Below are 27,262 nucleotides of genomic sequence, written 5' to 3'. Positions count from 1 at the left end.
TGGTGGTGGGCGCCTGTAGTCCCAGCTACTCAGGAGGCTGAGGCAGAAGAATGATGTGAACCCGGGAGGCAGAGCTTACAGTGAGCCAAGATCATGCCACTGCACTCCAGCCTGGGCGACAGAGCGAGACTGTCTCAAAAACAACAACAAAAAACAAAAGAGGTTGCGAAATGTTATTCTATGCGGGTTCATAAATCCAGAGCCTCAGAGAGATTTCAATACTCATGCAGTATTCAAAATCACGTGTGTAACTAAACAAGTAACAAAAGCTCATTGTAAAAAATGTCCAAGTACAGAAAAGTGCTGACAATAGAAACCACAGCTTTTCTGTACTTTTTCTTTTTTTTTCAGATGGAGTCTCGCTCTGTCACCCAGGCTGGAGTGCAATGATGCAATCTCCGCTCACTGCAACCTCCACCTCCTGGGTTTCAGCAATTCTCCTGCCTCAGCCTCCTGAGTAGCTGGGATTACAGATGGGCACCACTGTGCCCGGCTAATTTTTATATTTTTAGTAGAGACGGGACTTCACCAAGTTGGTCAGGCTGGTCTTAAACTCCTGACCTTGGGATCTGCCAGCCTCGGCCTCCCAAAGTGCTGGGATTATAGGCGTGAGCCACCACACTCGGCCTCTGTACTTCTTTTTCATCTAAAATATCTATCTGGGTGGTGGCTAAATGTTATTGTTCTTTTCTGTATTTACGAAAATTTTTAGGACATCATCTACGACCCTACAGTCAAAAAAGATCCTTTCTCACTGATATTGGCACGGGGAGAAAAGAGCAACAACGCAGAAGAGAACAAACCAGTGAGCACCAAAGAGCAAGTCGAGGAGGCGAGCGCTGGGCTGCCGCTAGAGACCAGACGCTGGTGGGTGACAGTGTTCAGCTCTTGGGGGCCACCTGCCTGGGGGTGCTGAGCGCTGTCCTGCCCCTGGCCAGAGTAAAGGGGAAGATGGCTCTGGAAAGCAGCACAGTTGGTCTGCACGTGTAGCTGGGACACACATCCAGCAGATGTCAGGCAAAAAGAACACCGTTGTCCCATCTACCTTTTTGAAATGTGAACTTTTATCTGTGTAGGAACACACCCAACTGTTGGGAATGTGGGAAGAGGCTTTAGATTTTATTTTCTTGCCTTCTGCCAGCCCGTATTACTTTCTTTCCTTTTTTTAATTTTTTTTTTTTTGAGATGGAGTCTCACTCTGTTGCCCAGGCTGGAGTGCAGTGGAGCGATCTAGGCTCATTGCAACCTCTGCCTCGCAGTTCAAGCAATTCTCCTGCCTCAGCCTCCCGAGTAGCTGGGATTACAGGTGTGCACCACCATGCCCAGCTAATTTTTCTATTTTTAGTAGAGATGAGGTTTCACCATGTTAGCCAGGCTGGTCTCAAACTCCTGATGTCAGGTGATCCACCCACCTCAGCCTCCCAAAGAGCTGGGATTACAGGTGTCAGCTACTGTCCCCAGCCTTACTTTCGTAATTTAAAAAGCAATTTGTTAAAAAAACAGAGAGATTATCCAGAAAATAGAAGCAAAAATAAAGATCTTCTGGTTTACAAATTGTATAGTCTTCTGTTTCTAACTGGGATTTCAAACCCAAAATTTATGTGGATTGTGATTCTAGCAGGATAAAGACAGTTCTGCAGATACTGTGTACACAGACATGGCATGAGGCCAGAATAGGACAAGGAGGGACAGAGGCCACTGGAGCTGGGTGGAGGCGGCTCCTCCACTGCTGAAATGTCTAAGTACTATTTCTGGCTTCAAGACAGGATGATGGTCTTTTTCTTAACTGGAATGTCAGCACAGCAGCAACTCGTTTTTGTTTTCTTTTGTTTTTGTTTTTTTGAGACGGAGTTTTGTTCTTGTTGCCCAGGACGGAGTGCAATGGCACGATCTCAGCTCACTGAAACCTCCGGCTCCCAGGTTCAAGTGATTCTCCTGCCTCAGCCTCCCGAGTAGCTGGAGTTACAGGCATGCACCACCACGCCTGGATAATTTTGTATTTTTAGTGGAGACGAGGTTTCTCTATGTTGGTCAGGCTGTCTTGAGTTTGCGACCTCAGGTGATCCGCTCACCTCGGCCTCCCAGAGTGCTAGGATTACAGGCATGAACCACCACGCCCGGCCAACTGTTTTATTCTCTTATTAATCTTTACGCCTGTGTAAACATTGTGTTATTTTACATACATGAAATATTTCATAATCAAATGAAATACCTGTAACTAAAAAATACCCACCCACTCTAAAAGGCACACTGTGAAGTCAACCTCCTATCCCACGCCTCCAGGGCCATTCCCAGAGGCAGTTATCAATATACTGGGGCTCTATCCATCAAGCATTGCCCCCTTTTACCTGCGCATATATATTATGCTCTGTGTTGAACCTTGCTTTTTTTTACTAAACAATGTAACTAGAGAAAGGGAACCTGCATGCTCACAGCAACAAACCCAAACTGGATCAGGGAAACAGACAGGAAACAGATAGGAAACGTGGAAAATCCGGCAACTAAACACAGAGATGGCAGAACTGAGGCTCAGCTCATGCTCCAGCACAGCCCACACACGAAGTATCTTTAAATGTCTTTTCTGATTTTGAATACAGTAAATATCAATTCCCTGTGTTTACTTGGTTTATATGGGTCATTTCTATTGATACGTATGATATTAGAAATTAAGAGACATTTAAAGATATCTCATTATTTAACGGTAACAGGATATCCAATATATAGTAACAAATACTTATGAAACTGTTTCTAAAATATTTGGTGAGAGGAATGGCATTCTTTGCCTTTTTGCGAATCTCTTGAATGCTGACCCTGGAAAACCCCTGGCCTCCCATCCGCATGCGATCGACCATGAAGGGCTGCTGTGGCTGAAGCAGGAGAGGACATTACAGCCCCACACAGAGACGCAGCTAGAAAGGGAGGGGCATCTAAAAGCCTTTTCAGATGTGCTCAGAGCTTCTTCCTGACACCGCACTCAGCAAGGGAAGGCTCCTTACAGTGAGCTGCAATTGAACCCTATCACCACACTTTTCCAGCTTGTTTCTTCTGAAATCCATTGGTCTATTTTGAACTTTGAATGGGTCTTTTACCCAAGCATGATTCTGTGACATCCTGCAATGGTCACCTGAGAAAGTCCTGACACACTGAGAAGCTGGTGAGCACACAAAAGTCCAATTTTCAACTGAAAGCTCCAATTTTAATACTGCTAACACTGTCCGTTGTTCTCCTTGAAGCTGCAGGCTCACTCTGTTCCTGCCAGGACCCGGATCTGCATTCCCTGGCATGTCTGCCAGTCTTTCTCATGAATGCGTGCTCCCCGGAGAGCGCACAGGGTCAGCTGCAGCTCCAGCCTTGCATGTGCTGCCCCTTGAGGCCGCTGGACTTGGGTGCTGGCAGGGGCTCTACCCACGCGGCCACTACGCCACGATGAGTACTAAGACATGCACAGCAGGACCCCTCCTCTGCTTTCTGGCTTTCCACAATTTCAGTTACCTGCGTCTGAAAATATTAAATCGAAAATTCCAAAAATAATTCCTAAGTTTTAAATGATGTTCTGTGCTGAGTAGCGTAATGAAATCTTGTGCTGACCTCCTCTGTCCTACCTGGGACAAGAATCATCCCTTTGTCCAGCAGATCCACGCTGTCCACGATGCTAACTGTCCACTAGTCACTTAGCAGCCCTCTTGGCCAACAACCGTTGGCGGTACGGCGGTGCTGTGCTCACTGTGGCTCAGTGACCCAGGATCACTGGGGGCAAGTGACCTTCCTTCTGATGCACTGGCAGGAGGTCAAGAGGGGCCCAATGCTAAGTGGCAGGGCCTCCGTGTCATCACGAGAGCATATTTCATCCCACGTCATCAGATGGCTGAGTGCAATAAAGTGAGCTTTTCTGAGAGACCACATTCACATTTTTATGACAATTGCTCTATTTTATGAGTGGCTATTGTTGTTAATCTCTTACTGTGCCTAACTTATAAATTAAACTTTATCATAGGGATATGCTTATATAATCATGGAACTGCATACTTACAATGGGTCAATTTCATGGCACATAAATATTACTTTAATAAAAATTTTTAAGAAGACCGCACAAATAATAAAAATAAACAAAACATCTGTACTCAAGCGTAAGATTTAATTAAATTATAGTTCTTACTACTACAGCACAGACATGAAGTAAAGTGGCATTTGAAATGCCAGTGCATGATGAATGCCTTGCTCAGCCTTACTGTTATTATACATATAGTTTCGATTTGGGAGGCCGAGGCAGGCGGATCATTTGAGGTCAGGAGTTCAAGACCAGCCTGACCAACTGAAATACAAAATTTAGCCAGTACTAAAATACAAAAATTAGCCGGGCATGGTGGCATGCACCTGTAATCTCAGCTACTCGGGAGGCTGAGGCAGGAGAATCGTTTGAACCCGGGAGGTGGAGGTTGCAAGTGAGCCATGATCACGCCATTGCACCCCAGACTGGGCAACAGAGGAGACTGTGTCTCAAAAAAGTAAAAAAAAAAAAAAAAAAAAAAAAATATATATATATAGTTTTGACCTCAGGGTCCCCTGAAAGGGTCTCAAGGACTCCCAGGGGTTCACAGACAACACTCAGACCTGCTGCTTTAAACACAGTTTTGCAAGGATTCAAAACTGAGCAAAAGACATTTCTCCAAGAAGATATACAAATGACCTAATAAGTACATGAAAAAAGACACCCCACCACCAATCTTCAGGGAAGGCAGATCAAAACCCAGTAAGATATTACCTCCCACCCACTGGAATGGCTACTATCCAAAAACACAGAGAACAGAGTACTGGTGAGGACGTGGAGAAACTGGAAGCCCCTGCACCGCTGCTGGGAAAGTAAAATGGCGCAGCCACTGTGGAAAACAGCTTGGCGGCTCCTCAAAAGATAAAACATACAACCACCACGTCATCAGAAACTCCACTGCCAGGCACGTGCGAAAGAGCTGAACGCAGGGTCTAAAGAGAGATTTTTACACCCACGTTCACAGCAGCTCTATTCACAATCGCCTAGAGGTGGAAGCCAACCAAGTGTCCATCCCCAGATGAGGGAACACCCAGTGCACCTGCTCCACACTAACAAATATTAGTCAATTTTTTTTTTTTTTTTGAAACCAAGTCTCGTTCTGTCGCCCAGCCTGGAGTGCAGTGGCGTGATTTCCACTCACTGCAACCTCCACCTCCTGGGTTCAAGCGATTCTCCTGCCTTGGCCTCCCGAGTAGCTGGAATTACAGGTGTGCTCTACCATGCCCAGCTAATTTTGTATTTTTAGTAGAGACAGGGTTTCACCATGTTGACCAGGCTGGTCTCGAACTCCTAATCTCGAGTGATCTACCCACCTCGGCCTCTCAAAGTGCTATGATTACAGGCATCAGCCACTGCACCTATTATTCAATCTTAAAAAGACAGAAGGCCAGGCGCGGTGGCTCACACCTGTAATCCCAGCACTCTGGGAGGCCAAGGAGGGCGGATCACGAGGTCAGGAGATGGGAGACCATCCTGGCTAACACAGTGAAACTCCATCTCTACCAAAAACTACAAAAATTACCTGGCTGTGGTGGCAGGCACCTGTAGTCCCAACTACTCAGGAGGCTGACGCAGGAGAATGGCATGAACCCAGGAGGCGGAGCTTGCAGGGAGCCAAGACAGTGCCACTGCACTCCAGCCTGGGCGACAGAGCAAGACTCCATCTCAAAAAAAAAAAAAAAAAAAAAGGTATTCCACCACAACTTTAAAAAATTGGGGGGAGCAGGCCGGGCGCGGTGGCTCCAGCCTGTAATCCCAGCACTTTGGGAGGCCGAGGCAGGTGGATCACGAGGTCAGGAGATCGAGACCATCCTGGCTAACACGGTGAAACCCTGTCTCTACCAAAAATACAAAAAATTAGCCGGGCGTGTTGGCGGGCCCCTGTAGTCCCAGCTACTCGGGAGGCTGAGGCAGGAGAATGGCGTGAACCCGGGAGGCGGAGCTTGCAGTGAGCCGAGATCGCGCCACTGCACTCCAACCTGGGGGACAGAGCAAGACTCCGTCTCAAAAAAAAAAAAAAAAAAAAAATTGGGGGGAGCACAGCCAAGGAGATCAGACCCAAAAAATGGACTGGGATGCTTGCTCACTGAGGGATAAATCAGAAGCCCAAAGTAGGGGCCAGGTGTGGTGGCTCACACTTGTAATCCCAGCACTCTGGGAGGCTGAGGTGAGCGGATCACCTGAGGTCAGGGGTTTGAAACCAGCCTGGCCAACATGATGAAACCCCATGTCTGCTAAAAATACAAAAATGAGTTGGGGGTGGTGGCAGATGCCTGTAATTGCAGCTACTCGGGACTCTGAGACAGAAAAATCGCTTGAACCCAGGAGGTGGAGGTTCCAATGAGCCGAGATCCCACCAGTGCACTCCAGCCTGGGTGACAGAGTGAGATACTGTCTCAAAAAAAAAAAAAAAAAAAAAAAAAAAAAAAAAAAAAAAAAAGAAAAGAAACCCAAGGTGGGACACAGTTTAAAGAAGATGCTACTTACTCCTGTGTGGACAGAACTTTGTGTCCTGATGATCCAACACAGGCCCACGAGAGGTAATATCCCATGAAGAAGTACAGCTCCAGCTGTAGTTTATGTGCTGTGGTGCCGGGCAGGCGCACACAAAGCACTGATCTCTAAAATGTGAGCAAGTTGTGTTCCCAGTGTATTTTGTTGTCAATTGGTCACAAATCTCAACGTGTCCACTAAGTGATTAAATGATTAATCTCTATATCACAACGTGTCACAGAGATAAAGCTAACAGAGGCCGGAGTAGTGGCTCATGTCTGTCATCCCCATACTTTGGGAGGCTGAGGTGGAAGGACTGCTTGAGCCTAGTGAGACCAGCCTGAGCAATATAGTGAGATCCCGTCTCTACAAGTAATTTAAAAAAGAAAGATGAGCTCTTGCAATGTTGCCCAGGCTGGTCTCAAACTCCTGGGCTCAAGCAATCCTCCCCATTCAGCTTCCCAAAGTGCTAGGATTACAGGTATGAGCTACCACGCCCAGCCACCGACTTTTTTGTAAGAAAAGAATTTTCTAATTGTGATACAATTCACATAACATAAAATACTCCTATTTAACGTGTAAAATTCACTGGTTTGCAGTATATTCGCAAAGTTGTGTAAGCATCACCACTAGCTAGTTCTAGAACATTCCATCATCCCAAAGAGGAAATCCTGTACTCACTAGCTATTATTCTCCACCCCCAGCCCACGCAACGAGGAATCAATCTACTTTCCGTCTCTGTGGATCTGTGGCCTTCTGTGCTCCCTTCTGTCACTCAGCACGTCTTCAAGGCTCGTCCACATCGTGGCATGAGTCACAATCTACTTTCTGTCTCTGTGGATCTGTGGCCTTCTGTGCTCCCTTCTGTCACTCACCATGTCTTCAAGGCTCGTCCACATCGTGGCATGAGTCACAATCTACTTTCTGTCTCTGTGGATCTGTGGCCTTCTGTGCTCCCTTCTGTCATTCACCATGTCTTCAAGGCTCGTCCACATCGTGGCGTGAATCACAATCTGCTTTCTGTCTCTGCGAACCTGTGGTCTTCTGTGCTCCCTTCTGTCACTCAGCACGTCTTCAAGGTTTGTGCACATTGTGGCGTGAGCCAGTGCTTCATTCCCTTTATGGCCAAGTAGCACTGCACTGCATGGACAGGCCACACTTGTTTATCCATTCCTCACTTTTTGGGTACCTGGGTTGTTTCTTTTTGGTTACTGCAAATTATGCTGCTGTGAACATTCATGCACAAGCTTTCATATAAATGCACATGTCCGCTTCTCTTGGATGCATACCTGGAGCGGAAGTGATGGGAGCTTCTGAGGAACTGTCTCCTGAAGCAGCTGCACCGTTTGACCCTCTCACGAGCAGTGAATGAGGACTCCAACATCTCCATACCCTTTCCAACACAACAAACTTCATTTTGTTTACAAAATAACTTGTTGTTATTGGAGGGATCACAAACTGATGAATTTCAATTTCATATAAACTACAGGTAGGCAGAAACATTTAAGTCCAAATTTCTCATAACAAAGAAGCAGCAGAAGACATGATCTAGAAAACGATAAGAATCAGCCACTTCCTCTGTACCGTATCACCTCACTCTACAGAATAAAAATACTTCTGAAATGAGTTATTGATAACACCTGATTAAGCCGCAAAAATGCTGCCTTATCTAGCTTCTGATTTTTCTTTCTTTTTTTTTTTTTCCAAGAGACAGAGTCTCACTGTCACCCACGCTGGAGTACAGTGGCACGATCATGGCACAACTGCAGCCTGAACTTCCCAGGCTCAAGTGATCTGCCCCCCCTCAGTCCCCACCCCCCACGTAGCTGGGAATACACGTGCATGCCACCAAGCCCTGCTAATTTTTCATTTTTTGTAGAGACAAGGTCTCACTATGTTGCCCAGGCTGGTCTCAAACTCATTTCTTGACGGTAGAAACCCTTCCACAAGGTCTCACTCGCTGAAACCCAAACTCAGTACTTACTCTAACCTTGGGGGCACCACCTTCCAATTCTGACCAACCCATGTGATGTGCAAGGAGACAGGATCCTGTCTGTGTTCATCCAGGCATCTCCCAGTGTAGGGAATGAAGAGTTTGTAATGATCTCTCTTCGTCTGTTTTGTGCTTCTTTTGTTAAATTCTGGAACTAGCTCAGCAGTGAGCCCCGAGCTCCTGGTCCAGAGTCTCCCTGCCCTGGTGGATGCTGCGGCCTCCTGCAGTTGGAACCATCAGGCCAACGCCGACCGGCTGGTCAAGCTTCCCAGTCACACTGCCACCCACAGACCAGGGCACTGCATTGTGATGGGTGCTGATTCAAAATGACTGCAAATGTGTACACGTACATATGTACAGACTGTTCTCCATCACTTTCATACAGAAACTGGAGACACTGATGTTGTTAATTCCCACACTATTATAGAAAAGAGGTCTTCTGCTTAAATTTCAATTTTCTGAAATAATGACACTGTAAATACCAAAGCTTTTCCAAAATGTACTGCACGTTTCTCTGCATTCTTAGGAGCATCTGTGACAATCTACGGCTCTAAGTCTACTGCCCTTACATGCTCTCCCCAGTGGGGGCCCCTCACATGCACGTGTGACTTGGACACGTCAACTGTTTTTGCTTGGCAAAACCAAGCAAGCACACACCTACAGGAGCGAGCCTGACCCGGGGTTCCCATGAGCCCCACAGCATCAGGTCATCTCTTGCACAGGGGCGTTCCTGGCTGCTCTGAGAGCACCGCCTGCCTCTGAATGATGGGACTCCGCCACATCCCAAGGGTGTGTCCTGACTGTCCCCGATGCTCGACTGGCTCACGTGCCTCTAAGGAGGAGGTTCCGAACAGCTCTCTGCCCCTCAAAGACCCCCTTTCCTTCTGGCTTCATAGCTGTGTTCTGCATCCAGGAGAAGGAAGTCTGGCCTCTGGAGTAGGGGGACTTTAAGGTACTGAAGAGAGTGAATACAGCGTATTTTGTACCTTTAACCTGGCCTCTGAATGGTATGGAATTGGATATTGGTGGAAGAAGAGTGGACAATGGTGTCACAACATCTGGAAAAGAAGTACAGGAAGCTCTTGTGAGCTTTAGATGGCACACACAGGCTGGCAGCGACAGTCATCTATGGGCTTACAGCAAAATTAAGAGAAAGAGAACAACATCTTCCCACCTTTCCAAGGGGAACACTGAATTACAAGAAATAAGCCAAAACTACTGCTGCACATCAAAGATACCCTTACAAGTTGGAAATTCGCATTTCCATTTCCGAATCCCCCACGACATTAAGCAGCGAAACAAAAAGCCCTAACATCATCAGGCTAGAGTTCTGCCATATTTTAAAATGGGTCAGCCCAGATTTTTCTGACACTTTCTTACACTACCCCCTGCTGCAGCTCCTGAACTCACACCATTCCTTCTACAGGAGAGAGCCCTGCTGCCTTCAGCGGCCATCTCTGGCCGTTTCGAAATCCATTCCACAAGAACAAACGCTTCGGACACACCTTGCAGGAAAAGGGGCCATCTCTACAGAGGTGGGGAAAATCCTAATTGTGGTGTCTAGAACATTTGGCCTTATGAAAAGGACCACTTTGAAATTTCAATGACTGATGCCATCTGCATTATAGTTATGGGTCTGCTGCAATCGGAAGGGCCTGGGACCACCAGTGTGAGAATCAGAATGACCAGGCTGCTCGGCCTATTGTTTACTGCCAATATTGCTGCCACCACCACCATCACCACCACCTAGCCAGTCTTGCCCAGAGAAGTGCCTTGAGCAGAGCAGGGCCTGCCAAGGTGAGCCAGCACCACAGCCCCAGAAGCTGGGGCTCCACACACAGACAGTTACCTTTCATGAAGAACCGGCAGGTGGGACGAGGCCTCACCTTCCTGTCACTCGGATCCTTCACTTCACCTTCTTCCAGGTCATCATCCTGAAACAGAGAACACCGTCTTAACGTGGGGGAGGCATCTATCAATCAGCACTGCTTTCTCCAAACCAGAAGGGGCAGGAAGGTGGGTGTGGAACCTGGATATTGTCACACGAATTGAATTCACATCAATTTTCCAAATCTTAGGTCCCAGATCTGCATAGCAGGGATGATCAGACTGTGCCCGGCAGCTCTAAACGTCCCGCCGCAGCCCAGGGAGAAGCCCAGGGAAGGGAGAAGCACAGGGAAGGGAGAAGCACAGGGAAGGGAGAAGCACAGGGAGAAGGCCAGGGAGAAGGCCGGGGAGAAGGCCGGGGAGAAGGCTGGGGAGAAGGCTGGGGAGAAGGCCGGGGAGAAGGCCGGGGAGAAGGCTGGGGAGAAGCACAGGGAGAAGCCCTGTGAGAAGGCCGGGGAGAAGCCCTGTGAGAAGGCCGGGGAGAAGCCCGGGGAGAAGGCCGGGGAGAAGGCCGGGGAGAAGCCCGGGGAGAAGCACAGGGAGAAGCACAGGGAGAAGGCCGGGGAGAAGGCCGGGGAGAAGCACTGTGTACAGCACACGGGGCAATTCACAGAGTGGGCTTTCGTGACATTTCTCTTAACTATCAACGCTGGGCAGGAAATAGTAACACTTCGGGGTTTTAAAACTTTTAACATTTAAATAAAATTTGGAGAACAAAATATTTTATGTCCCTTAAACACGAACTTCCTCTAATTTACAATTCTTGAGGAGGGGAGGAGTTGGGTGCCTCAGGGCAGTGATGCCAGCAGCCGGGAGTGGCCCGCCTTGAGGCTCATCCTTAACCAGCTCCTCACCCTGGCTGTCAAGTCTTAGAACAACCCAGGAGCTCTAAGCTGGGCCTCACCCACAAGGACTCGGATGCACAGCCAAACCTGACCCTTGCTTGGTGCTCTTCCCAAGCCAGCCACTGTCCCAGGGCCTGCTCCCACGGATGTGCAGCTGGGACCCCTCCCTAAACCACGCCAGCCCACGTGGGCACCAGCTGCCCACATGACATCCCTGACACAGGACCATCCAAGATGGAAGAACTCGTCATCCCAATCCAGGCCTCTTCCAGCCAGCCCTAGCGTAACCCATCTCACCGGTCCCATTGGGCCCTTCTTGATCCCTCTCCCCATCTCCTGCACTCTGCACCACTGCTCATCACACCCAGCCTGGTAAAACCACTTTCTTTATTTCTTTTTTTTTTTTTAGACGGAGTCTCGCTCTGTCACCCAGATTGGAGTGCAGTGGCGCGATCTCGGCTCACTGCAAGCTCCGCCTTCTGGGTTCACGCCATTCTCCTGCCTCAGCCTTTTCGAGTAGCTGGGACTACTGGCGCCCGCCACCACGCCCGGCTAATTTTTTGTTTTTCATAGAGATGGGGTTTCACCGTGGTCTCGATCTCCTGACCTCGTGATCCGCCCGCCTCGGCCTCCCAGAGTGCTGGGATTCCAAGCATGAGCCACCGTGCCCGGCCACTAAAACCACTTTCTAACTGACCTCTCTCATTCCCTCCTCAACTCCTCCAGTCTCGCTTCACAATGCGAAGCGCCCTTTTCCAATTCCAGGCCTGACCATGTGCTTCCCTCTCCTCTTCCTGATTATTCAACTCACTTTCAGATGGAAGCTTGAGTCCCCTTCCTTGGGGTGGCTTTCCCTGAGCTCCCCCCACGACAGGTCCTCGCAGCCCCAGGCCCTGCAGGTGTTGCAGCCACACCTGAGCATCCTTGTGTTGACGACACCACGACCTGCCTGGCTGAACCCTGTGCCCCACCAGGGCAGGCCCACGTCTGCCAGGGCAGGCCCATCACCAACTTGCTGGGTCCAGGCACCATCTGGCTCACAGTAAACAGTCCGTAATTATCTGTTGAATGAAAAAATGCTGAAACCAAACCCTGGATTTACAACAACCTAAACTTTCACAGCTTAAATATTTGCATCATTTTTTGCCTCAAAGATATTTGGTTATTAAAAAGTACTTTATAAGGAAAAGAACAGATTCCTGAGAGTTATACCCTTTAAGAAATCCAGCAGAATCACTTTTTAAGGAAATGATCAAATATAACAAATTAAAAAAAAAGAAATGATCAGAGAAGGCATGTTTAATTTATGCCAAGTGACAGGATGCCTCTCTTCTCTGGTCTTTTAGTTTGTGTCTTCTTTTTACTGCTATTCTTACAGTAATGAGCACCACACTAAAATCTTAACGCGGTATTCTATGTAAGCTCAAATCTAAGTTGAGAACACATTCTTTGTTCCCATGAGAAAAACAAAACTCATTTGGAAAGTTCAAATCCATTCCAATCTTCCTGCCTTACTTGGAAGTGAGTGTGCAGGAGTTGAGGTGGTGAGAAGGGTTTTTCTGCATCAGGATGAATAGGAAACAAACTGGATCACATGTAGCCCTGTTTCTGCGAAGATGTAACCATCAACATTCACAGAAGCGAAAAAGGAGAACAATGTAACCACCTTAAGATTGGAGTGAGGACCCTGTAGCTACTAAAGGTGATCAGTAAACAGACCAGAGTTGCATACTGAAGGTGCAAGACAACATTTCAACCCAAAGAACACAGACTAGCACCTACACACTGACCCCAGTCACCCAGCCTCTACACCCGCAACGACCAGGGGCTGTACATATTGGTGTGCTGGGCTATGGCCCCTCTTTTAGTTAAACAAAAAAACAAACAAAAATAATCCACCAATCACTCAGCAATATAATATTGTGAATTTTCAGCTAACCACCATTTAGCACAATGGTCTTTTAAATAATGGATGATTGCTATGCTTTTTTGTTTTTTTGGAGTCAGAGTCCTGCTCTGTTGCCCAGGCTGGAGTGCAGTGGCATGATCTCGGCTCACTGCAACCTCTGCCTCCCAGGTTCAAGCAATTCTCTTTGCCTCAGCCTCGTGAGCAGCTGGGATTACAGGTGCCCGACATCATGCCTGGCTAATTTTGTTATTTTTAGTAGAGATGGGGTTTTGCCACATTGGCCAGGCTGGTCTTGAACTCCTGACCTCAGGTGATCTGCCTACCTTGGCCTCCCAAAGTGCTAGGATTACAGGTGTGAGCCACCACGCCTCGCCTCCACGCCCAATCTTTATTCTTACTTTATATGTGTAAATAACAAAATATTCAACCTCCCAAAATAAATAAATAAATAAATAAAGGATAATTAAAACAAGTTCTTAAATTGTAAGAGTACCATGCAAAGACAACTCAAGACAAGGACCCAGAGCTGAAGTCATCTGAGATTGTCACACCAAGTGTCTGGCACGCAGGAACTCCGGGCCTCCTGGTTTCCGCCACGCCGATGGCCTTCTGCTCATGTGACCCAAGCCACAGAGAGTAGGAAGCAGAGGACAAGGAGGGGCCTGAGTGGACCAGCTAGCTGCAAACTGGCCTAAAAATGGATGGTGCCCGTGGGACTCTCAGCATACACCACCTGGGACAGGCCAAGTTGACGTGGACACTGAGGGTGAGTGTGAGGAGGCACACAGGCCTCAGTGCAGCCATCTGAGGCTGGGTCTCCATGCTGGCACATGCCTGCTTTCTCACTGCAGGGGAAAGACACACATGGATACAGGACACCAGGCTGAGGGCATCTTCTACCCTCAATTTTAAGAGCCTTTATAAAATTCACATGCAGTGGAGGAAAAGGCCCAGGTTCAAATCCTGGGTCCAGGCTGTTGCGACTGTGAGTGTGGACAAGTCACCTGATCTGCAAAGCTCGCCTTCCCCTTTGCACAATGGGACAGGTGCCCCAGAGCAGGCTGACGTGGGCCGAAAGAAAATGCTGCACCGTGCTTAAAACATGGGCAGCAAGTGCTCAGCAAGTGCGCATGAGTCCCCTATTTCAAAGGAAACACCTCACTGGTAATGTGCTAAATAGGATTAACTCGGAGCAATGATACAGGTGATTTTTGCTTTCTTCTTTGTGCAGCCTTTTCTTTTCCTTTCTTAAATAGAAAAAAAAGAACTCTGTGAACATGTATTACTTACACAACAAGAAAGAAGTTATTTCACACTGGAGCTTCTGTACAAAGGCAGATGCAGATAAGGAAAGGCGGCCACCGCGTGGAGCTGCTGTGCCACAGGAAGCCGAGCAGCTGGGCCCCGGGCCCAACCTGGCATGGCCACTCAGGCCAACCACAACTTCCTGAATCCTGGGCGTCTCGTCTGTAGGATGTGGGTGAAAATACGGGTCTATCATTCCTTATTTGAAACCTGTGGGGCCAGGTGTCTTTTGAGAATTCAGAAATATTCTGGCTTCAGAAAGGTGACAACACAGGGTCTAAAACAGTAGCCTGTGAGGTACACTGCAATCCTGTGCAGAGGTCTCGGGACCCCTCCCACAAGACGGGAGGCACAAGGCTATGAGCAGCCTCACGTCAGCTTGGGCCAGGTCTGCCACCAGGTAAGCAAAAGGTTTCAGTTCTCAGAGCTGTAAGGATGGTGGCCTGCGCTTTTTCACGTGGCTATGCGGAACACTAACCATGCTAAGGGGCACAGAAGGCCTCTGAGCCTACTACTGATGCTACAGGAGCCCTTTTCCCAAGTGTGGTACAGGCCGCTGCTTCCTGGCCTTTGGCAATAGAATGGGTGCACTTGGCACCTTATCAGTGACATGGAAGAGAACCCCACTTGGAGTGGAAACCCACGGCCATGAGGCTCAGTGGAGAAGCTCTTCTGCAGAAGAGCTCATGGATCCAGACATAAAAGGTGGATGGATCACGAGGTCAGGAGGTCGAGACCAGTCTGGCCAAGATGGTGAAACCCCATCTCTACTAAAAATACAAAAACCAGCTGGCCGTGGTGGCGGGTGCCTGTAATCACAGCTACTTGGGAGGCTGAGGCAGGAGAATCGCTTGAACCCCGGAAGCGGAGGTTGCAGTGAGCCAACATCACACCACTGCACTCCAGCCTGGGCAACAGAGCAAGACTCCGTCTCAAAAAAAAAGGAAAGGTGGATTTGAGCAGGAGAAAATATTAAAGACCATGTGCAAAGAAAATGCTCCAAAAGGTGGACTGAGAGCTACCAATTATGACAGGAGTCATGCGGCCCACCCACTCAGAACAGGGTCCACTGTGCTGCTGGCTGGCTGGGAGGCCACCCTACAAATGTAGGAGGTCCTCAATAAGAGAATGGAACAAAATGGGAACCCTACCCTTTCCCAGGACCAGTGTGCTCCAAGTGATGGAAGGTCTGCTAACCAAATGACAAGTCAGATATAAACACGGAACATGGAGTGAGCAAAAGAGTGGGCAGACAGACCCAGGCCAGGCCCCTCAACTGTAACGGCAAATCACAGCCTCTCCAGGCTGGAAGTAGCTTGTCATCTCCCGGCAGGAAAGGTGGTTCTGGGGAGAGACTAGACGTGTAGGAGAAAGAAAGGAGAGGCTGCCACATGGCATGAGTGGGTCAGGGTGGGCTGCACACACTCTTCAGGGGACGGCAGGAGCAGGAAAACAAGGCCTGCTGCACCCAGCTCTCTACCATGCCGCTTCCTGAACAGGTAAGAGACCGGTGACTGAAGGTCAGCTCGGTCAGTGACGCCCTCACCCACACCACAAATGAGCCAGGCGCTGCAAACAGCTGGTCCCAGCCCCGTATGGAACCTTTCCTCCCCACCACGCAGGCCAGCGGCACTTCCAGAAGATACTTGTATCTGAGGGTGTTCTGGCAGCACACCAAACACAGACTCAAGGCCTTAGGCACAAGCTATGTGGTTTAGACAAAGAATTTCAAGGGCTTATTGTACAAATTGATGTCCCAATCAAGGAAAGTGTACCCCATAATCAGTTCACCTGTCCCAGTGACCCAAAATCTAAAAGGGACATGTGCCCTGAGAGAAGAGAAAGCGCTTCTGAAAAAGAATGATAAATGAGGCCAGGGACGGTGGCTTGGCACTTTGGAAGGCCTAGGTGGAAGGATCACTTGAGGCCAAGAGTTCAAGACCAACCTGGGCAACGTAGTGAGACCCCATCTCTGTTTTTTTAAATTAAAAGCAATAAAAATTAAAAATAAAAATTGAGAAAAAAAAGAAAAGAATGCTAAATCAAATGGCTCCCGACTTCGCCACTCAGTTGTTCCAGGTATCCAGTAGACCAGGGTACCAAGGGGTAGGCCACGAGGCTGCAGACATGCAGGGAAAGCCTCTAGGCGAATCAGTCCCTCTCCCGACTGGGCCGGTAAGACCCTGCTGGGATCTGGAATGCTACAAGGCCTCAGAAACATCCATTTGCGAAGGTACAGGCCAAAGAGCGTACTTCTTCCACAGAGAAACATCCGGGTAGTTGACCTGACACCAGGGCTCTACTTGAAGGCAATGAGAAAAATGTCTTCTAGAACGGACACTTTCCACCACACGCAGAGGCTGCTTTCCAGGGACGACAGGGGACCGGGTGAAAGGCCTCGTGGGAAGCTGACTGCTCACGGACCTGGCGCACCCCAGGGCTCCCAGTCCATCAGAGAAACGCAGCTAGAGACAGGGAGCAGGGCGCGGTGCAGGAATGCAGCAGGGCCTCTGAGAAAGAGGCAGGCACAGGAGGTGTGCTTGCTGGAGATGCGGCAGAGATGCAAGAGTGGACGACAGGCTTGGAACTGGGTCTGAGAGGAGGAAAAAGCTGGAAGCAGCCGGAGTGGCAGGTCTTCATGCACAGGATGGCGTGGCGCGTACCTCTGCTGGGTCCTTCCCCCAAGGGTGGAGAGCTGGTGCTGCTCACGTGAACTCCCCTCCATCTGTGACTGGCTCTTGAGTGTGGACCTTCCACTCACTGTCACTTCACATTACAAAGACTCTCACCTTCAATGTGCCCCGGGCAAGTGGGATTCCTCTACCGACTGGCTGCCCACCACGTGCCAGGCCCCAGGGAGATAGGGGAACCAGCCTGGTAGTCCCCAGTCTTAGGAAACATGTTCAGGCCGGGCGCGGTGGCTCACGCTTGTAATCCCAGCACTTTGGGAGGCGGAGCTTGCAGTGAGCCGAGATTGCGCCACTGCACTCCAGCCTGGGCGACAGAGCGAGACTCCGTCTCAAAAAAAAAAAAAAAAAAAGGAAACATGTTCTTGGGAGTAGGGGAAGCAGCAGGCAGACACACACACACACACACACACACACAGATGAACCTGTGTCACGACAGACAGGCAGGGGCAACAGAGAAACAGCCTACTCAAATGCTGAGGTTGACACATAAAGGATGGAGAAGCCTGAGACGCCGCTGGGCGTGGGAACAAGAGGAGACCACGGGAGCTCCTGGCGCAAGCAACCCAGTGGCCTGAAGTCAAATGTGCTCTCATGGAGGCTGAACCCACCATTCACAGCACGGCCCACCTTGCTTAAAGGCCTGCTGCCCCCACAGTAGGAGCGGGCTCTGCTCTGCCCAGTCACACTCAGCGTGTGGCACAGCAAGGTCCACCTGTGCTGGCGTCCAGGAGCACAGACCTGTGGGGGATGTGGGGCGCTGGAGGCAGTCTGTGCGGTGGAGGAAACCTGCCTCCCCGGTTGCCAAGGGAGCTGTGCTGGGGTTTCCACAGCGGCAGCCCGTTTTCAACTGTGGGTCCCCTCACAAGACGGTGCCAGACAGGGCAGGCAGGGTCTAGGTGGGCAAAAATGGCAAATGGGGTTTTTCTTCCATGCGCTGTGTCTACGGGAAACCAGCACATCCAGGCCCTTGGCAGCCAGGGCCATTCTCCAGGGCAGCTGGGTCCATCTACCGCACCGCCCGCGTCCATGGTGTAGCACTGAGAACTCACAGTATGCTGCAGAGACATGGCCTTTCAGGACCACTACGGGGACCCTTGACCCGTCTGATGAATCTCCCCTAAGACTTGAGGGTCCGCAGCCAGTCCTCTTAAGAGGAACTAGAGCACACCAGAGCCCTGGGTGCAGGGCCTGCTGCACTCCCAGTGGTGGTATAGACAGGGCTGTTACACCCAGGACACAAAAACTCAATCTCATGGGCATCCTCACCCAACCAGTTCCCCCAAATTGATGAACCTGAATCTCACCATGTCTCCTTTCCCTCTGCCAGCCCTGGGGTAGGTCTCCTTTTGCAAAAAGCACTAGCTGAGGACACCACTTCCTACATTTCATTGTGAAAAGATGAAACATCTAAAATTCTAAGTTTGTAGGCGCACACACGTCCCATAAAGTTACATGAGCAACACTTCAAACCCTATAAATCAGTCAGCACTGCCACAGCAATCAGCCATGGCCAAAAAGTCACATCCAAAGGTGCACTGAGAGCACGCGCACCAGCACGCACACTAGCACGCTACTGGAGAAGCAAAGCACTCGCCAGGAGTGGTGCCTCACGCCTGTGATCCCAGCACTGTGGGAGGCTGAGACGGCCGGATCACCTGAGGTGAGGAGTTTGAAACAAGCCTGGCCAACATGGCGACACCTCGTCTCTACTAAAAAACACAAAAATTAGCCAATGGTGGCGGGTGCCTGTAATCTCAGCTACTCAGGAGGCTGAGGCAGGATAACTGCCTGAACCTGGGGGGCAGAGGCTGTAGTGAGCTGAGATGGCGCCACTGCACTCCAGCCTGGGTTACAGAGTAGACTCTCTCTCTCTCAAAAAAGGAGCATAGCACTCAAGGCAAACCGGTGGTTACACATCTAACTGGCAGCCTTTACCTGCCTCAACCCAGAACATGAAATCAGAGAGATGTTCTCTGCAGACACCCTTCACTGCAATGACTCCCCATAAGCACAATCCCCTTCCCCGGGATTTTTCAAAAAAACAAAAAACAAAAAAAAACACAACAACAAACAAAAACCCAGTTCAGTTCAACTGCTCCGTCCCTTGCTCAGCTCCTTTGAGTTCAATAGCTCTGGAAAGTATCACTCAGGAGGACTTTGGGCTGTTTCTCCCGAAACACTCATAGTTTTTCCAACGGCATCAACTGCCAAGAAAACCCCACCTACCCACATCTAGGATCACAGATAGTACTAGCTTCCCCTCAACCTGAAGGCCACATTAATTTAATGTACAAAAAAGTGTGCTGGCTTTGTCAGAAGTTGAGGTGCCCACCAGTCTTTTCAGGGATACGTCCAAAGAGGCCTGGCCCAGCCAGTGCCCTCTCCAGACGTCAGGCTCTAGGGCCAGCATAAAAATGCCTAGAAGAACATCCAAAACCAGATGGAAACTTTCCTCATTCTTTTCAGTCCAAAAACCTGACAAGAGTGGAAACCCACCCGGCTTCTGGTTGAGTGCTAACTTGAGTATCACTTGAAGACGGCAAAGATAAGGGCAGACATTACCCCTTCACTCCTAGAACCTAGAAAAACTGGGCGCTAGATCTTTTACTACAACCCAAACAAACCCACCAGCTGGGCGGCCGAGGGCCATGGAAACCCTGCTGGCAACTTCTGGAGCTGCCTATTCTCATTCTCGATTTCCGGCTCTTTCTCTCCAATCACTATGGGACTGACCCCAAAACAAGCCTCTCATTCTCCTGCACCATCCCTAGTAACAAACCACTAAGTCAGTCCCACACAGAGTCCCTCCTTTCCAGCACCGGTCTGTGTCAGGCTGCTGGGCAGGACGCCCTGCGACGCGCTGCTCCATCATACTCACGTCTATTTCCCCATCATCGATTTCTCCATCATCGTCCTCTTTCTTTTTCTCCTTGGCAGCCTCCGGGGATTCCTTTTCTCCCACACTCTGAACACCAGCCTTCCCCTCCTCCCTGGGAGCGCCTTCGCCCTTCTCCTCATCATCCTCAGCCCCCGCTTTCTCAGCCTCGTCCTCCTGGACGGCGGGAGCCGGCTCCTCGGGGACCTCCTCATCGTAGTCTAGCTCATGCTCATCCAGCTCCCTGGTGACTGAGGAGGCCTCATCCCTAAGGTCGCTCGTCCGGTCTTCCTCCCCTTCGTCCCCCTCCTCCTCGCAGGGGGAGCTGGTCGGGCCCCGGCTCAGCTCATTCACCTCTGAGTCCTGGTCTTGGGATTTAGGCTCACTTGCCCGGTCCTCCTCGTCTGAGTGATTATCTTCCTCCTGGCTCGGCCCCCTGGCTGCAGTTTCCTCATCCTCCAGATCAGAAGCCCTCGCCCCCGCCCCGTCCAAATCCTGATCGGACCCGCTGTCCCTCAGAATGTCATCGTCCGAGAGCCCCTGTGGCTGCTCTTCATCCTCTGGAGAGTGAGGATCCCGTTCAGGGCTCTCGGCCACATCCATCGGTACCCACGGTTCTGCAAAAGAGAGAATACAGATTGACAGCCTTTAGCAAAATGGAAAACAAACCTTGTCCCCACTTTCCTGGCCTGAAGAAGCAAGACTTCCACCTTGCTTCGCCCCACACGGCCCTTCCCCAAATCCCACACTCCACTCTGCAGAGAAAGACAGGCCAACTCCACCGCACATGGCTAGACTGCTCAGCCAAGCTGGGTGTTAAGTGCCTCCCGTTTTTGGCAATCTGGCAAAATGAGATGTGGCAGAACGAGACGTAGCCCGGCCTAGCCCTTCCCCGCTCAAGGGCAGCCCACACAAGTTAACAGAAAGTGAGTAACAAGATATGGATTGCAAAGGACAGCTGTTTGAATTCTTAGGAGTATTTACTTTTGAAATTAAAGATAAACTGTATCATGGAATGAGGCGACAAAACTGCAGGCCCAGGTCTCACCATTTTTCTGGAGTCATCCTGAAGCAGGAACCTGGGCCAGCCTTCGGCAGTTTCCAAGTCTGGAGCCTTTTCTGTTACTGAATGCACTTCTCAAAGGCCGGCCTCTGAGGGCCTCCCAGAAGCCCTCGGCTGCCCTTTAGCAATGCAGGCTCAGAGCCCTGCCTGCGTGTTCAATGGCCCCTCCAGCATGTGTCGAGAGGGCCGTGTTCACCTGCTCAGCAACTCACACTCCTAGGCTGAGAACCCCTCTTCCCATACGGGTAGCTGCTGTAGAAAAGAACTCTGGCAGGAAACTTTACACACTTAAGTACCGTGCGTATGTAAAAGACGAGGCTGGCCAGGTATGGTGGCTTGCATCTACAATCCCAGCACTTTGGGAGGTTGCACCGGGAGGATCATTTGAGCCCAGGAGTTCCAGACCAACCTGGGCAACATGGTGAGACCCTGTCTCTGCAAAAAAAAAAAAACTAAAATTCAGGCCAGGCGCAGTGGCTCACACCTGTAATCCCAGCACTTTGGGAGGCCGAGGCAGGTGGATCACGAGTTCAGGAGATCAAGACCAGCTTGGCTAACATGGTGAAACCCCGTCCCTACGAAAAATACAAAAAATTAGCCGGGCGTGGTGGCAGGCGCTTGTAGTCCCAGCTACTCGGGAGGCTGAGGCAGCAGAAAGGCGTGAACCCGAGAGGTAGAGCTTGCAGTGAGCTGAGATCGCGTCACTGCACTCCAGCCTGGGCGACAGAGCGAGACTCCGTCCCAAAACAAAAACAAAAAAAACTAAAAGTCACAGGGTGTGGTGGTGCGTGCCTGTATTCCCAGCTACTTGGGAGTCTGACGCAGGAGGATTGCTTAAGCCCAGGAGGTGGAGGCTGCAGTGAGCCAAGACTGCGCCAATGTGCTTCAGCCTGGGCAACAGAGTGAGACCAATCTCCAAAAAAACTCAAAAAACAAAAAAAGGCAGGGTCATTTCAGATTTCATTCCTATTTTTACTAATCCAGATTTAATTATAAAGTGAATATTTTCGAGTTTCCCACCTCGAAAACTCGTAGAAAGTACACCGCTACCTATGCTTTCAAAGTGGACAGTGTAAGATGGGTAGGAAAGGTGTAGAACAGCAACACTTGCCTGGCAAACACTTGCCACACCACCACTACCAGGGCAGCTGGTCACCACCAAGTGAGTGTGGAGCGGCAGGGACAGTGCCAGGTCAGCGGTCACTTGACTCTTCAGTCTGTGAGGCTGTTAAAATAACGTATGTCACGGTCACACTACTCGGCAACTCAGCAAGGTCTGGAAACAGATTATTCATCTCAAGATAACTACGGACGCAGCAAGTCATACCCATACACATTTATATGTCTTGTATCTCAAATAACCATATACACTAAAGATAAAAATATGCATCTTTTAAATTTACACTTTTAATACAACCTGTTTAAAGATGCACAGTATCAAGAGTTGGTATCAACCTACAGTTAAACATTTTTTCTTTCTTGCTGTTAATGGAAATGACTAAGATTAAGTACACATTAGAGGCCGGGCACGGTGGCTCATGCCTGTAATCCCAGCACTTTGGGAGGCCGAGGTGGGCGGACCACAATGTCAGGAGATGGAGACCATCCTGGCTAACACAGTGAAACCCTGTCTACTAAAAATACAAAAACAAAATTAGCCGGGCGTGGTCAGGAGTTCAAGACCAGCCTCGCCAACATAGTGAAACCCGGTCTCTACTAAAATACAAAATTAGCTGGGCATGATGGCAGGTGCCTGTAATCCAAGCTACTTGGGAGGCTGAGACAGGAGAATCGCTTGAACCTGGGAGATGGTGGTTGCAGTGAGCCGAGATCACACCACTGCACTCCAGCCTAGGCGGCGCTAAGCGAGACTCCGTCTCAAGAGAAAATCAAATGATTTAAAATTCATCACTTTATAAAAACTAAATGGGCTCAGGGTGGTGGCTCACGCCTGTAATCCCTGCACTTTAGAAGGCTGAGGTGGGTGGATCACCTAAGGTCAAGAGTTCAGGACAAGCCCGGTCAACATGGTGAAACCTTGTCTCTACTAAAAATACAAAACATGAGCTGGGCGTGGTGGCGCGCACCTGTAATCCCAGCTACTCGGGAGGCTGAGGCAGGAGAATTGCTTGAACTCGGGGGGCGGAGGTTGCAGTGAGCCAAGATTGTGCCATTGCTCTACAGCATGGGCAAAAAGAGCGAAACTCCGTCTCAAAAAAACCCTAAATGGTTAGCAGTAACACAGATTTACAAACCAACCAATCCATTCCAACTCACTTAAAAGCAGACAGTTCTGAAAATGATTCACTTTTTGGTTTCCTCACTACACTATTCCGTTACTATCCAGAGACAGGACTACTGGGAGAAATTATTAAAAAGTCAGTCCTAAGCCAGGAGTGGTGGCATGTGCCTGTAATCCTGCCTACTTGTGTGGCTGAGGTGGGAGGATCAATAGAGCCCAAGAGTCCAGCCTGGATAACATGGTGAGACCCTCGTCTTTTTTTTATTAAAGGTAGTCCTAAACTGGTATACATTGCTGAAAATGGGAACGTCACGGAGCCGATCCCCAAACAGTATCACAGGGGCAACTGCTGCACAGAGCATTTCTGCAGCCCAAGGCAACAAAAGCAAAGATGAAAAGCACCAAGGCTGCTAAGGCCTCTACGCTTTCACTGTTCAAGACTGGGAGTCTGCGTGGGGTTGTAGCAGTAAGTCACCAGTGGCAAACTGGCAATTCTCTCTCTTGCCTAGCTACTGACATTAGTAACATCCTATACTATCTTTGTACACTTTTTATTACAACGTATAAACATCTTCCTCATAGAAGGGCAGGTAGTTCACATCTCCCCAGCTGCCTAAGCGGAGCGCCTGGTACCCAGTAGGATGCTCCAAGCTGAACCCAGACGTGAAATGTGACAAATTCTGATTCTCATGTTTTATAGTCTAATGTCAACCTTGGAAACAAAGTGATCTCTTAAATAAACCAACTTTTATGCAAAACTAAATGTCCCCTCTAACTAGTTTCAAAAATCACACAATTGGCTGGGTGTGGTGGCTCATGCCTGTAATCCCAGCACTTTGGGAGGCTGAGGCGGGAGGATCACGAGGTCGGGAGTTTGAGATCAGCTTGGCCAACACAGTGAAACCCCGTCTCTACTAAAAATACAAAAATTAGCCGGGCATGGTGGCACGTGCCTGTAGTCCCAGCTACTCAGGAGGCTGAGGCAAGAGAATCACTTGAACCCAGGAGGAGGAGGTTGCAGTGAGCCGAGATCGTGCCAGTGCACTCCAGCCTGGGCAGCAGAGTGAGACTCCGTTTCAAAAAATAGTAATAAGGTGCTAGGAAGGGAAACGTAGCCTCTTAAGTGTAGACAATGAAATGAGAAGTGTAGACACGGGTGTCAGTAGATGAGTCTGAACTCATACCCACGTTTGCAATTTGTGCTCAGTTTGGTCTTCTTACACTATCTATAACTGAAGATTTTCAGCACGCTTTAGAACTAAATCCTTCGTCCTCTGATCCACCAGATGGCTGAATTTGCCTAAGGAATGAAATAACAAGTGCCCATCGTCCTGTTTCTGTTGCTTTCTGCATTTGGCAGATGATACTTGATAGATATTTGTCAAATACATAACAAAAAACTCGTTACTCGAGGAACTACCTGTTGCCTACCAGAAAGGAATTTAAAATAAGTGCCCAGGAGGAGCAGGTTGCAGCGAGCTGAGATCGTGCCACTGCACTCCAGCCTGTACTGTACTCCAGCAACAGAGTAAGACTCCGTCACAAAAAATAATAGTAATAATAAAGAGTAGGTGCTACCTCCCTTCCAAGCAGCCCCTCTGGGAGGATGCATAGACTCCAATGGCACTGCTGAAATGCAGAGCATTGGGGGACCTTCTCATTTCGAATGACCTTCCAAGCCTGAAGAAGTCTTCTGGTATTCTTAGTGGTGGCAAGTCTTCCTCCTCTCAAGCTAGTCACTTTGATAAAGTGCTGCAAGTCAGAGTCTCACCTGATAAGGTGAGCTACCAACCACGTAAGTAAACTTTTGGTCAAACCTGGAGGGTGACTATTGAATAAGACTGATTTTCCCATATGACTACATTTTTACTACCAAAACAGGAGTTCTAAAGAGGTTCTGGCAAAGAAGCACCGATGACATACAAGCACATTTTGGGACAATTACTTTCAACAGAGCAGTCCCTATTTGAATGCGTAAGTTCTGGTACATCTGGTTAAAATTCTGACTCATAACCTCATGGACTTAAAATATCTAAATGAAGGTTATCAAGGTTGGTGACAGACCTCACGTGCAAACTGACCAAGCGTGACCACTAAATTCCTTGATAAGGAGGTACTCACCTTGAGATGCTCTGTAGCTGTGACAAAATACAAATCTCTTTAAACACGATCTAGGCCACAGGTTAACTTACCTGTTTGCTTTCTGGAGTGACTCCACAAAGCTTTCTTACAACATTTCAGCATGTCTCACCTAAAACGGGAGAGGAGTTTCCGGCTTTGGGACACATTTGACTGGTTCCAGGGCTGGCTGGGCTCCATACTGCCCTTAGATAGTAAAATTATCAGGCAAAGACTCTTCCCAAGGCTGAGAAGCGGGATTCAGCCGAGGTCAAGGCCCACCCGGAGAATCCCAACTACTGAACGGGCAAGGACTACTCTACAGACAACAGGCTGGAGGTGAGTCTCACAGGAGAAATGATGAGCACCTTGCTACACCCCAAACGGTACTTCAGATGCCAAACACTCTCTTCTTCCATTTTCCCAAATGGGTCTGAAGAATGACCTACTCTTGCAAATGAGTTAGCGTTGTTCGAACAAAGCTCAGTTAAAACGGCCACTCTACCCGGCAAACTCAGCTGTCATAAAGTATTCAGGAAAAAATTTTGGCAGGAGCAAGGCTGTAAGTTTCAGTTCTTCCAGCATTATAGCTGCAGTTGGTGTATACAAAGGACCCAACACTTCTGATCTCCTAATCCAAGGGGCAAGGAAGTTACATACTCCTAAGAGATCGGCGCGCGTCTTGGGGCAATCACTACGTCCAAACTGTGCACACTTTGAAGCTGCGGAGCAAGTTCCAGGAGGTTCATAAAGAGCTCAAAGTTCTCCGAAGAGCCCAGCAACAGCCCGGGCTGACCTACTCCGGAGGTGAAGCTGGGCGCCTCTCACTGCCCCTTAGCGGGCGGCACACATGTGCCACGCGAGTGGCCCGGAAGAGAAATGACAGCTTCAGGAAAATAAACTCTGCCGCGGGGCGCGGAGGCAGCGCGCGAGGAGCTCGGGAGCCCAGGGCGCCCCAGGACCGCGGGGCCGGCTTACGGACGGAACGCGGGGTGGTGCCTGTCTCAAGGTCCCCCCTCCCAGGGCCCGAGGGCCATGCTTCGGCCGGCGGGTCCGCACGGCCGGACGCGCGCCGGGCTCCCGGGCCTCACTCCCGCCGCCGCCGCCGCCGCCTCGGCGGCCTCCTCCTCCCGCCGCCGCCGGCCCGGCCTCCCGCCGCCCGCTCGACCCCAGCTAACCTCAGCGCTAGGGCGGAAAGGGGGCCACGGCTCCGCTGGAGTCGGAGCGGCGTGGAGAAGACGTCCCTTGGCCCTTCCGCTCCTCACAGGCTCTGGCTCCAGGCTCGACGCGGGCGGAACAAACGGGCTCCACTACCCGCGGGGGCCGGCCATTGTGCGACGTCATCAGGTCGCGACGGTCGTCCTACGGCCGGCGGGCTTCCCTCCCTCGCCCCGCCCCCTCTAGCTTCCTTCCGGCCTCCGCGCGGTTCCGCCCCCGCAGCGCGCGCCCGGACCCGCGCGCGCCCGCCGAACCCCTGCTACAGCGCAGGCGCCACGGGGAGTTTGCTCTTCGGGCGGCAGGCGTCCGGGTCCGCGCCTGCGCACAGGGCTCCCCGCGGCCGCCGGGTCACGTGACGGGGCTCCGGCTCGGCAGGCGGGTTCTTCATCCCTGGGGATGATCGAGTTCATCAAAGCGGAAAACTTAAGGCGATTTTCGTCTGGCTGATACCTCCTGCTTTATTGAATGTTGGTATTAAATGCTTAGCTCCGGAATTATTTTTTGAGGTATCGACTTTAGATTAAAAGCCTAACAATTCTTACCTTTCCCGTGGGCTGCCTGGCTCCCCGCGCGGTT

At 50.0% G+C, this 27,262-nt stretch overlaps 1 protein-coding gene across 4 annotated transcripts in view; it reads right to left on the bottom strand.

The window, feature by feature from the left end:
• The window catches only part of ZC3H18 (zinc finger CCCH-type containing 18), a 62,607-nt gene extending 35,800 nt beyond the window's left edge, over positions 1 to 26,807 (bottom strand). For 2 of the 4 annotated variants that reach the window (XM_063612526.1, XM_063612527.1), the window contains exons 1-5: positions 26,647 to 26,807; positions 25,543 to 25,601; positions 20,049 to 20,662; positions 10,384 to 10,468; positions 9,521 to 9,592 (exon numbers count right to left, since the gene is read on the bottom strand). In XM_063612526.1, the coding sequence (XP_063468596.1) occupies positions 9,521 to 9,592; positions 10,384 to 10,468; positions 20,049 to 20,662; positions 25,543 to 25,594 (823 nt within the window). In that variant the 5' untranslated portion in view covers positions 25,595 to 25,601; positions 26,647 to 26,807. Of the gene's footprint in view, positions 1 to 9,520; positions 9,593 to 10,383; positions 10,469 to 20,048; positions 20,663 to 22,219; positions 22,334 to 25,542; positions 25,602 to 26,646 lie in introns of all 4 variants that reach the window. The other 2 variants (XM_055232777.2, XM_055232779.2) reach the window with 2 other exon arrangements.
• Positions 26,808 to 27,262: the final 455 nt, after the last annotated feature.

This window comes from Symphalangus syndactylus, chromosome 11, assembly GCF_028878055.3.
Source record: "Symphalangus syndactylus isolate Jambi chromosome 11, NHGRI_mSymSyn1-v2.1_pri, whole genome shotgun sequence".
NCBI classification, from domain to species: domain Eukaryota; kingdom Metazoa; phylum Chordata; class Mammalia; order Primates; family Hylobatidae; genus Symphalangus; species Symphalangus syndactylus.
The sequence above is the reverse complement of the archived record's forward strand: the minus strand, read 5'-3'. Positions and strand labels throughout refer to the sequence as shown.